Raw genomic sequence first — 12,555 nt, forward strand, 5'->3', positions numbered from 1 at the left:
GGGGGGGGGGGGAACAAAAACAAACGCAATGCATGTGATTGACAAAGGCAGGCCAGTTTTTCACTGCAAGTATTTCAGGCATTTCATTCCTTTTAATGTGCTCTTCATTTCTTTGTGCATGTAGTCCGTAGGCCTCTTGCAGCTTTTCTGCGCTTGAAAATATTCTGTCCCGGCCACTTCCACAGTGTTGTTATCTATCACTAAGTAACAATAATTAAGGGTGGACTTGTGGAACTTATGTAAGTAGTTGTGCTCAGATAATAGGTAAAAAACAAATTTTATTTCATTTTCCATAGAACGTTAAAACCACAATTTACATAAATTCTGTCTGTTAGGAAAACAATATTGAAAGAGCATCTGGAATAACTTAATGAATTCTGAGATAATTAGTAGTGTGGCATTTGACCTATGATAATCATTGATATGTAAAACCAAAAGTGTGGACAAATACCTTTGTGTTTAATAGAGAACCATTTTACTTCTTCAGCTGACTTTTACCTTTTTTTGTTAGGTTTGCTTACTGCAAATTGCACAGACTACCCTGAGGGCTTAATCCTTAGGATGGGACTTGTGCAAGCAACCAGACCGGTACATCCTCATGGATTGACTATGCAGGAATAGACAATAAATCCTTGCTGCTTAGTATGTTTTAATATACAGTTAGGTTTTGTCATAAGGGATGACGGGAAGAGGGTCTTAGGGATTTCAATTGGGAGTATAAGTCAGCATAAGACTACTGAATTGTCTTCAGAAGTCACAGACATATCACAGGAAATTCATAGAAAAGTGACTGGAAAATTTATCAGCCATTCTTATTCTTTGTCACATACAATACAAAGTAATTCCTTCCTCGGTGGGAATACTTTTGTACGTCTGATTGTCCAACATCCAGAATTTAATCCACAGTGACACTTCCAGAACTTTGTTAATAAATCCAGATTCACAGCAGAGATGTTTTTCAAATAGAAAAACTAAACGGTCAGAAGTTTAGCCATCTTGGATTCCAGGGAAAAAATGACTTCTATGTATTTTGACGTTGTTTCCTAATACTTAGACACGTGTAGTCCATGTGTTTGTAACTGCAACCTACTGCCTTCCCTTGTAAAGTAGAGTCAACGGAACGTAACCTATCAGTGTTGAATGCAAGTCAATAATGATCATGTAGTGCTTTGAGGTTTTAAATAGAAATTTTATGAAAATGCTCTGCATTATTCCTTTGTGGCTTACCTTCTACCACGCTAACTTGAAAACCGTATGCTATTGGCAGCATTTGTATTCCATGTCTCCTTGACACATTTTCTTTTACACTTGTAGATGCTTAAAGTGTGCAGATGCCCCCTGTCAGAAGAGTTGCCCAACTAATCTGGACATCAAGTCATTCATCACAAGTATTGCAAACAAGGTAAAATCAGGCTTGCAGTAGTACATGGAAGCAGGTAACAGCAGTTACTTGCAGTTCTGTTAGTGAGATTGCATTTCAAGGTTTATCTTTGTAAAGTCTTAAAAAAAAATAGTGTTTACAACAGATGCTTTAAAGTTCAACAGTCATCTAATTTTTAACTATTTTTGCTGCGGTTCTGTGCGTGTACAGATAGTGTATAGTGCAAATCTGTTTCTTCTTGTCACTTTATAGAAAAAGTTTTTGGTTTTGATGGTTTTCAGATATAATGATATTCAAAACACTGAGCATTACAATGGAATTGTTTAACTTTGCTGCTACCTGAGGTATTACAGTTACAAACCTTTTCTTTCATTAAAGGTTTTTTCTTTTGCTTTGTTTTTTTAAGACATGATTATAGTTTAAATTTGCTTTGGGTAGAAATTGGGCATGAAGGTGGTCATCTCAAGGAATGTTTTCTTGTAGTTTATAGTAAGAGGCTCTGGTTAATGCAAATGTAGTCAGTCACTTAGACTATTAATAAAATACTGCAGGAATAAATTGAACCCCCTCTTTGGAGGTATTGTACCTTTTCCTTTCTTAATAGAGTATTACGCTATAATTGTAATGAAATCTTAAAAACATTATTCTGATTTGTGGTTTACAAATTACTTTTATCAGTCAGAAATAGAAATAAAGATGACTGCGAAGTTGATATGACAAGATTAATTAGGCTGTCTGGGGTAGCCTGAAGAAGACTGGATGTTGATTGCCCCATACCTTTTGAAACTTACTTCCCATCTGTGGAATCATTAGCTGCCGTGTGGTTTATTTGTCTGTATGAGCCCAACTAGACGAATAAGCTACTGGGGGTGCTACAAAGATTTTCTGGCTGCATTTTATGCTCTAACAGGTCTCGCTGTTAGATGCAGCTGAAAGGGCCAACGCAGGTAAAGCTGGAGTGAAGCGGGCAACAGCAGCACTGCCGTGTGCGAGTTAACAGCCACATTGCTTTCACTGCACTGTGTGTTGTATGGAGAAGGTACTGGTAAATTCTGCACCTTAACAAGAAACATTAGGATAAGAGGAGATATTAAGATCCAGGTATCAATTATAACATAACTATGCGTTGATGTGGTTTACAGTAATTGGCATTATGCCCAGCATCTGCATATAGACAGTTCTCTTACATAATCTGTACCCTGTCAGTGCGGCATTTATTTTCATGAATGTAGGCATCTGTTTGCAACCATAGTATAGTATGCGGCATATTGCTGCTTATTACCTCTTCCAGGCATCGTGAAGTGGGAAAACTGAACAGAGAAGGTACAAGGCAGTAATGAAACTGCTAGTCTCCATCTCATCATTGTCCTGGAGTTTGTTTAGGAAACCTAATGCAAATTTTATGAAAGTATTTTGCCAGGATGGTCTTTTCTTATTAGCGATTAGTTATGCTACTGCTTTGGGTAGGATAGGGTGATGTGTTGTTGAGGAAAGAAAAAGGGCCTGATTATCAAAACATAAAAGCTGGGAATAAGGAACCAGGGAAGACGGACTGAAGACTGCAACAGAAGATGTCAGAAGAAGAACTAACACCAGCAGCATCCTGGAACGAGGAATTTGGTGGGTCTTTTAGACTCTGATAGCCTCAGAAAGACAATGCCCCTTTGTGACTCGGCAGAAGGGGTAAGTCATTTTAACAGTGGATTCATTCTGAGTTCTGTGAATCCATTACAGAGCAGAGAAAATCAAGGTGGGGTGACTTTGAGAGTTGTATTTTGGCAAAGGTATGCTGGAATAATATTAGGAAACTGCCTCAAAGGTGTGAAGTCTTTGCCTTGCTGAAGCCAACGGGTACACTCTTACAGGTTTTAATAGGGCCAGATTTAACCTGTCAGATGGTCAGTGAGCTGGATCAACCCTATAGAGTTTGGGCTGTTTGATGATAACTCTTAAATCATCTTGGAAGCTGCAGGGTAAGACCCTGATTTTGCCCTGAGCAGGTGACCTGATCACTTGCTGTTTTATCAGGAAATCCTGCTTTAGAAAAGAATTGCAGTATACTACTATTCTCTCAGGAGGTGTAACATTCTTTACGGAAAAACCTAAGTATCTTAGATTACTGAAACGTACTTATGGCCCTAGTTTTTATAAAAGGTATACAACAGTTTTGGTATTAGCTGCTTTTACCTCATGTTGATGCCTGATAATCGCATGGACAGCGGGAAACATTCGCACACGGGACGTTTTAAAAAGTCAGGTAGTCGGTTTCTGCTAGCCAAGATGTTAGGATGGGAAATTGCACATCTGAAATGAGCGCTGCTTCTGTGAAATCCAGTTCCAAGTGTGAGTTTACATACAGCCTTACCCTTTGCTTTCTCTCCTTACTCTATTGGAAGAAATCTAATATAGCATGGTTGTGGATGCCTTACTCTGCAACAGCTCTAATGCTGACTTTAAAAACAAACAAACAAACAGAAAACCAAACCAAACCAAAAAAACAAACCTAAAAAACTAGAAAACCCACAACCAGATATGCTTAGCAAATAGCTGAAGTCATGGGCTGAGAAACAAGGCTAGGAAGTCCTGCATATTTGTGGCCTGCATGTCAATGGCTGTGCCTCCTGTAATTCATGTACCAAGCGACTTCGCAGGGAAATGAACAGCGTGTAGAGGGACGCAACCTTGACTTGATGGCTGCAGTCTGCTAGGTTGAATTTTCCTTTTGATGAAGTAGTTTCTGGTGCCTTTGCTAGAAAATATTTCTATTATAACAAATTCTGTTCTTCAGAAAAAGTAACAGTAAATTCTTCTGATTTCCTTTATTAATAGGATTTTTTTCTAGGTGTAGGTATGTACTACTGTTTTCACACTACTGCACTTTGAAACTCCTCGCTTTCTGCCAAGCGAGCAATAGATATAAGGTGGAAGTTGAGAGAGGGGTACCGAAGCTGAAATGATTCACCAGAAGTCATGACCCTGGCAGAGTCCGTGTGAGAGCCCGCTACCGGGGCTGCTCCTGCAGTGTCCTCTCCCCTCTTTCCTTCTGCCGCTGTGGCGGCTGGGGTACCGGCACCACACGCTTTTAGGGCAGGTTGAAACCAAGAGCGGGGTGCTTTTGAAAACCACACTAAAACTTCTAACTTACCATTTTGAAAGTTTTTAATGGAACCAGTAAGTAATTTTTTGCTTTGTTACCCATTTTTCTAAACTTTTATTGAAATAATCATTCGGATATCATTCAGCAATCTGCTTGCTGAATATTTTTGTACTATTGTCATAAAAGTATTTACTTCACATGATCAAGGATATTTTTCATGTCGTTGAAAATACTTTTCAAAATGTTAAATCTGTTTTGCTGTTTTCACCTTGTAAATAAACTTTCTTTTTTAATCCAAAAGCTTATAAATATATCTGGTAGCTTCTAGGCAAAATAAATAGGTGAAGCGTAGAACATTCAGGTATTTGAGGTCAATAAATCCAGGAAATTGGGGTACACTTTCTAGGCTTATTGAAGTCCCTCTCCTGCTTCTGAATCTTTCTTCATCACTCACTTGAGAAACTCCCTTCAGCAGGTTACCCTTCTACTTGCTTAGAGGAGATTCAGTTCAATAAATTCCTTGTCCTCATCCCTGTGTAAGCAGTAAGCAGTGCTGCACGCAGGTATTTATTTAAACATGATTCATTATTAATATAGAGTATTTAGACAGCAGCGTACTGAAAATGAATTACTTTGTCAGGTATTTAAGAGCTCTATTGTACGTAGTTTGTTTTGTTGGAAAACTGCTATAGCAATCATAAAAGGTCAGGGATTCTTGTTCTCTAAAGCCTGAGGCTCTTTAGATATTTACAGGCCATGTACAATGTAACTGTTCTGACTGTTCTGCCGTTAGACCTGAGCTCAGGAGTAGAAGAGGGACAGGGGAGGAGGGGTTGTTTCTGGGTTGAGAGGGTAATTGAATTGCCAGACTCAATGAGCCTTGAGCCTCTTTGAGAAAAAGGATGTCACTTATGCTGTATTGTATTAGCCGCTGTGACTCAGTAGAGTTTAGGCCACAACTTCCATTCTCTCTTTCCATACAAACTGGATTACAACTCCACTTTATAAAGGTACAATCTATTCTATTGTGTCTTCCCACTTAGTGTTTCTCAGCTCATACAGACCGCTTGCAATTGTGTCTGTCGGAGACCAGACTTCAAATTCACCATGCGCACGTTAGTACTTTTGTTTCTAAACACCAGAAGATGGCAAACAAGTATTCTGACTTCCATCTGTCCTCTCTTTAAATACAGGCTTCACAGTGCAAAGTGTATATTCTTTGTTTTATAATGCACAAATGCCATCTTAGTTATTTCTTTCTTTAAAAAGAAAAAACACACTAAGGAAACAAAAGTTTACTGCTGCTGCAGGAGAAAGCTTTGCCCTCTACCCCTGAACGAGTACCAGGAATGATTTTAGGATTTTATGTCCACCTTTCCCCATGTCGATACGTCAAAGCAAGAAGGACTTTGTAAAATGCAGCTCCAGCACCCGTCATCCTTTAGGGCTGGCGCAATCAAATACTGTACAGCAGTAGAAAATCCTACAGCTTCTCAGAAGCATCTCTCAGCCTGAACACTTGCAGCCTGTCCAGCTTTCCTCCTGTTAAGCAGAAGTGTGTGCTAGAGGAAGCCGCCTCTTAGAAAGCAACAGCTGCTCACATGCTCTACCTTCGTAACGTTCAGTGAGGCAGTCCCAGAGCTTTTTGTTATCAGACACCTTTACGGTTGAGTAGTCGCACTGAAAAACAACTGTTGGTGCAGTTTAGGCATGGGGATATTAAGTTGTGTTACATGGCACAGGCATAAGCAGTGAGTGACTCAGCCTTTATACTGAGTCTATAATGAAGAATTGGGGGTGCAGAAGTATTTTTTGTGTTATCAGTACTCAAAAATCACAATTTGTCGCTGCAGCCCTCTGTTACTAGCTCTCACATTTTTATCTCAAGTCTTGCAGTATTACAACGATTCCTGACATTGATTCAACAGTTTTCTCCTTTTTCAGAAAGACCATCTTCTCCCATATCCCTTAATAATAAAGAGAAACTGGTCTGAGCCGACACGTCAACCATTTTCTAACAGACTTTATAGGTGGATGCGAGCCTTCTGGTGGCCAGCACTTTAGAAACCAAAAAAACCCCAGAAATAATAAAAAAAAACCCAACCCCCCAAACCAACAAAGCCATGCTGCCCTCTGGATAAAAGGTTGTACCTGGGCTGTGCAGAATGCTGGTAGGGAAATGGGGGAAAGAGAATTGAATGCCAGGAACAGTACGAGAAAGTTGTGGAACACGAGTAAGTTTTAGGATTTCAGAGGAATGTTTAGGTTTAAATGAAACCAAAGGAAACGTGTGGGGTTTTTTCAAGGGAGAAATTCATTTTTTCAAGGGAGAAATGGGAGAGGGAACAAACTGGAGGATAGAGATGGATACCAAGGGATAAGGGTGAATCTGAAGTTTGGGAGAATGAGGGAGTAGAGAAAAAAGTGTTTGTGGTAATATACTGGAAATGAGAAAGAAGGCAGAATTGGTAGACAAAGGAAGGCAAGAGACAAAAAGCTGTGGGATCATTAAGAGAAAATGAAATGAAGAAAAGATTGTAAGAGAGAAAGGGTGGTGAGAGACATAGGATTATGACAGGTGAGAGAAACAGAATGATGGTTTTTCTGTGCCAGAGGAACTCTGAGTAAATTAACAAAGGACATCTATATGCCATTGCAAAGACTGCAGAAAATCATGAGTCACAGTTCATATGTAAAATACTGTAAGTGGGATACTGTTAATACAGTGAAGGATTGTGGAAGTCAGAAAGCTGCTAGATGATTGGTAATAATTATATACAGATATGCATCACAATTAATCTTTAAGTAGTACTTTGAGGCCCCAGGTTTTTGAAAGCGCTGTTTTATTCAGCTTTCTCTCTTAATCTTTGTATATTTCAGGTCACTAAATACAAAAAAACATTTAAAAGAAAAAGTAGTAATGGTGTTAAATTGATGCACTTGAAACAGTGACTTTTCTTGAGATGACTGTTTGTACTTAGTGTAATGGAATGGCTGACAGCTGGTTTCATTTGCCATAGTGTAATTATGTAGAATAGACTTTTGCGATGACACTATGTCAATTAAGGAATCTCTCACATTCTAGACTACAAAGGACAAAATGACAGTACAAGATATTTCTTCCGTTCTTTTTCATAAAAAGATAGTGACACTGTGTGAAATTACAGTCCTGTTATGATGACACAAGTCAAATGATGTGAAAGATTTCTGGATTGATTAAAAATCATCAGCATTATAATATAGAATATGTATGATTTGATAAGTTGCTGTTATGTTTTGTTCGTTCTTTGGAAGATATTTTGGGGGGGCTGACAGACTGGGGGTGTTTCTTGTTATAGTTGAACTGGTGTGTGTCAATGTGAAAAACGCGACTTATGTAACAACGTACTTTAAATAGTGGCTCTTCGGTATGTGAAAATATTTTAATCCAATACATCTTGAAGTAAATTTTAAAGCCATCGCAGAACATGAACTAGGATAGAAAGAGGTGATATTTTCGCATATTTTTCGCTCCGTCTCCCTTTTTTTGAACTGAATCCAGATGAAAAGGAAATTACCACTTTTTTCTTCTTTTCTTTTAAAGCATTCACTCTGTCCCAAAATCCTGATGAAGTCAGTGTATTCATTTTTATTACACAAAGCGTAATTCATATTCTTCGTTGTTTTTGAGAAAACTGCACTATCAAAACACCCTGATGCATAATGAATTTATATAAAAAGCTCTTGAATTGAATTGAAAGAAAAGATGCTATAAGCATTTCCTGATAGTAAATGCAATTATTCTGGTCTCTCAGTATTGATCCTATGTGTTTTAATAGGTTTTTTTCAAGTAAAAAACAGTCTCATCTGCATGCAAATTATATAATGCTTCCAAATGATACATGTGGAGATCCTCCTCTGCCTGGTTTCCGCTGATTATTGATGTCTGTTTAAGGCTTGGTTTTGTTCCCTGTGTTAGCAATGTAGTATTTATTGACATTTTGATGTAGGAAACCACAAAACATCCTATCCAGTTAGATTAATTTATTTCTATGGAAGTGCACAGGAAAAAAGATTCTGTGAACAAAGGCACGAGCTGACATTTATCTCATTTAAAAATTCAGAAACATTCTAGGTTTAGACTTGCTTCCTCTGTGACGTCTGTAAGAAACTAGCCAACTGAGTCATCTTATTATTTCAGCATCTAAAAAAATTACTCCAAACTGTTAAGGTAGCTTGCATCATTCCATACCCTGGAGTAACTTTGTCATTTTAATGAAGCCAGCCTCCCTTTAATTCTGATCCTTTCTCATGTACAACATGGGGCGTGTAGTTACCAGCTTGCCAGGTCTGCATCTCTTGTCTATTTTGTGTGCAGCCTACTACGCCCTGGTTTTGTGAAATAAAAGCGATCAATAATTTTTTATAAAGTGTGAATAGTCTATGAATATTCTACCGTTAATGTCACTGGTAAATGTAATGATCGTTAATACATGTTTTCAGCTTAAAAAAAAGTCATGTAAGCACAAAGTGTTCATGTAACTAAACATTTAAGATACTGTACATATACTACTGTACCTATACCACAAACCCTCATTTATTACTGTAGTAACACAATGGTTTGCAGTTTTGTAACACAGTTTGTATGACACCACTTAGTGTAACTATACTGTATTTCCCTGCCAGTTTTTGTCAAGTATTGGAAAACATTTTTCTAGTCATGTTTGATACGTTAGATAATAAATCAACACAGTAAAGGCAGGATAAATGACCAAGTAGAATGGAAGGACATTGGACATTTGGATGTGAGGAAAAATGTCTTTACTGAAAGAGTGGTTAAACATTGGAACAGGCTGCCCAGGGAAGTGGTTGAGTCCCCATCCCTGGAGGTATTTAAAAGACGGGTAGATGAGGCGCTTAGGGACATGGTTTAGTGGGCATGGTGGTGTTGGGTCGACGGTTGGACTCGATGATCTTGGAGGTCTCTTCCAACCTTAATGATTCTATGATTCTATGACAAAGAGATGAAGCAACTCAGAGCTGGGCTCCTGAAGTCCTGCCCACAGCCCAGTCCCCATGCCGGACTGTGCCCTGGGTATCAGGAAAGTTGCAGATGGGCTTGCTCTCGAGCCACTGCACAGAGTCATGGTAGCAGCACGTGGCCGTATCCTTTCACTGGTAGTGGACAGTATCAATGGCAATGGGAACAGTGGTTACACTGGTGTTCTGGAAGGTGGAAGAGGAGAGTTAGGGAACTGCAGCTCTTCTGCGAGTATGCTATGAGTTTATCAATGGTAAAATTGACACAGGGTGACTTTTTGTTGGCAGACAGGGAAACCAAGTCAGCACTGAACCTGCACTTCCCTTTCATCTTTAGAGGTGTCCGCTTTAGCACAGTTGGAGCACGCTAGTGCAGCAGTGCAGAAGACTTGCCCTGCTGCTCCCAAAGATAAGTGGAACGCTTTGGACTTCAGGTGTGACTGTCTTTTAATTTATCATTAAAACTTATTTCAGGTGTTAGGGCTGGAAGATATATACTCTTTGATATGGTTTATTTAATGTCTTAATATTTAGCATGGTAATGTGCTATCTATCTTTTGGTACTCTCATTTGAAGAGGACAGGGTTCCTCTTTTTCTCAGGTGCTACCGCTACTAGTGGTAGCAGCAGCAACTCATGATCATGACAGCAACATCTCAGGGCCCCATCTTCATACACTCCATCACGTTTCCCCCAAATTAAGAGTTTAGCAGCAGTTGGCCTTACCCCCATTAGGACTTCGGTCCCGGCCTCCTCCTTACCGAGCTCTGGCATGATGTTCTAGGCAGGTTTCCCTAGATATCCCCTCCACAAGCCATGATCTCAGTCCTATACCCACAATGACCCTGGTCCCATCTCAGAAGTCACTTGCTACTTTAACATACCCTGTCTTTCTGTAGCATAGCTGTGCTCAAAGTTTGGTTTGAGCTTGCAAAACAAGTAAAATGCGCCAGCTGTGTTGATGCTGCCTGTAGTGGCACAGCTCAAGTGCGAGAATATACTTTACAGATATGTAATAAAATTAATTTTAAAAAAGGAATAGTTTAACAGCCTTGCGTTCTAGGCATAATAACTAGCTTTGTATATTGATTTTAATTACAAAGCCTAAAAATGTAGAAAATCCTTAATGAAGTTACTTAAATGGAAATGCACGTTGTTGTAATTGTTTCCATTGAACCAGAATTGAAGATAATAAAAATAATAATCCTGGACAACACAGGAAGGGAAAATATAACTCTCATATGGAGTGAAATATCAAACTGAACAAAAATTCTTTGAAAACCATTTTGTCTTTGAGTTAGTGAGAAAAATCCCCACTACTAGTTTGTAATTATTTCTTTAGAGTGGAAAAAAGGAATGGCTATATGTAATTGCCGGGGGAACAGACATCTAGTGCCACTTAAGATGCTGTAGGGTATCTAGGCTGGTCTCTGAGTGCTGCTTCAGAAAGATGTGGGTCTCCTGCATTGACTGCGTCACCTCTGCTGTCAGCGTGGTTATGCATCAGGGACAGCTCCAATATAACTTGACTTCTGTGTTTTGCTGCTGAATTGAGCTTACAATGTCTTTACTGGCTGTTTTTAGCAGCTCTAACAATCTCTGGCATATCAAAACAGTATCATCCATCTGGAAGAGCAAAAATATTTGCTAATATGTACAACTTCCATTCAACTAATACTCCTTTACATTGGAATAAATGAGAATTGGGGATGATGAAGTGCCTTACCAGCCACCGCGGGCAAAATGGTTGAAAGTTCTCCCAGAACAGTTGCGTAAAGGGATTGCCTGTTCAGCCAGGATTAGAATTTCAATGGATTTTAAGTGTCTAAGAAAATCCTATGAAAGTACACCCAGGTAGCTTGTTTGTGTTTCCAGGTGATGGACAGGGGCTCATGCTGTGCAGTAGACCAGCGTCTGTAAGCAAAAGGTCCAGTTTACATCTACAAATACGTTTCTTAAGCATTGGCATTCTCTTGGGATCTCTAGCAGTGTCTGGAGCATCTGGTTTAACTTTAAGAATTTTATGCTCAGTCCTTTAATACGCCTTTAGTGAATTTGAACCAAATTAAACCAAAGTCTTGTTACCCATTGTTGGTTATATTGTCAGATCTTGATACTGCTCTTTTTATTCATAACTGGATTCTTGCTTTGTGTGGCATAGCGTTTGCTTTGAATAAACACTTCTGTGTACATTAGCCTACTTGACAGACAGTAAGTCACAGGCATCGCATAAGGTCTGCTGTGACCGAGTACTTCACGCTGTTTGAACGCTACATCTTCTGCTGTTCTGAGTCAGCTGTCCTGGGACAGAGAGGTAAAGATATTTGTTATAAAAACCAGTTTCGTGTTGGTGATGATTATTGAAGGTAGGAATATGGAAGAGGTGGTGGAAGAGGAAGGAGACATACTGCTTTTTAATCTCTCAGTTACTGCTAGCTTGGAGAAAGCTGGAATGAGAGCCCAGCATTAATTACTCACTGAAGAAACTTTTGTGGAACCTCAGCCGTGTGCTAATTCTAGAGGGTACTGTATTGTCTTCTGGCCCTTAAAAGAAACTCTAGCATTAACCCATCTTCATGGACTTTCCTTGGTGGGGCTTTCAGAGGGGGTGGGAGGAGCGGTAAGATGAAGAAAGGACTAGAGTCTACTCTTAAGTAAACTTCTGTATTGACTAGAGAAGAAAAGATAGGATGTAAATGGTTTGCTTTAATTACACCATAATTTCATTAATGTAAATGTAATGTAAATGCAGAACTGCTATCAGTAATTCTCCCCCTCTAAATGAGACTTCAGTTTGCTCCTGGCATTTCCTCTGATGCTCCCTCTTAAGAGAATTATCCAGTCTAAAAAACAACCAGGGGTTGTTTTCTCACGACATCAGGCACTGGGAGCTTGCTAATGTCCGTTCCTTAGATTTTTATTATGGAAAGGAATCTTGCTAGCTCTCATATATCAGCAAACTGTTCCTTTCCCGAAGGCGTGCACTGAATATTGAGAATCTGTGAAGCTGTGAATTGTACATAACTTCTTTAATCAGTTCCCTGGCTTGCTATTTAGGG

The 12,555-nt window shown here is 39.2% G+C and overlaps 1 protein-coding gene across 1 annotated transcript in view; it reads left to right on the plus strand.

The window, feature by feature from the left end:
- The window catches only part of DPYD (dihydropyrimidine dehydrogenase), a 372,912-nt gene that overhangs the window by 104,225 nt on the left and 256,132 nt on the right, over positions 1-12,555 (plus strand). Inside the window, exon 5 of the mRNA XM_009333861.1 lies at positions 1,315-1,402. Within this exon, the coding sequence (XP_009332136.1) occupies positions 1,315-1,402 (88 nt within the window). The remainder of the gene's footprint in view (positions 1-1,314; positions 1,403-12,555) is intronic.

Source organism: Pygoscelis adeliae, unplaced genomic scaffold (genome assembly GCF_000699105.1).
Source record: "Pygoscelis adeliae isolate BGI_AS28 unplaced genomic scaffold, ASM69910v1 Scaffold10, whole genome shotgun sequence".
In the NCBI taxonomy this organism is placed as follows: domain Eukaryota; kingdom Metazoa; phylum Chordata; class Aves; order Sphenisciformes; family Spheniscidae; genus Pygoscelis; species Pygoscelis adeliae.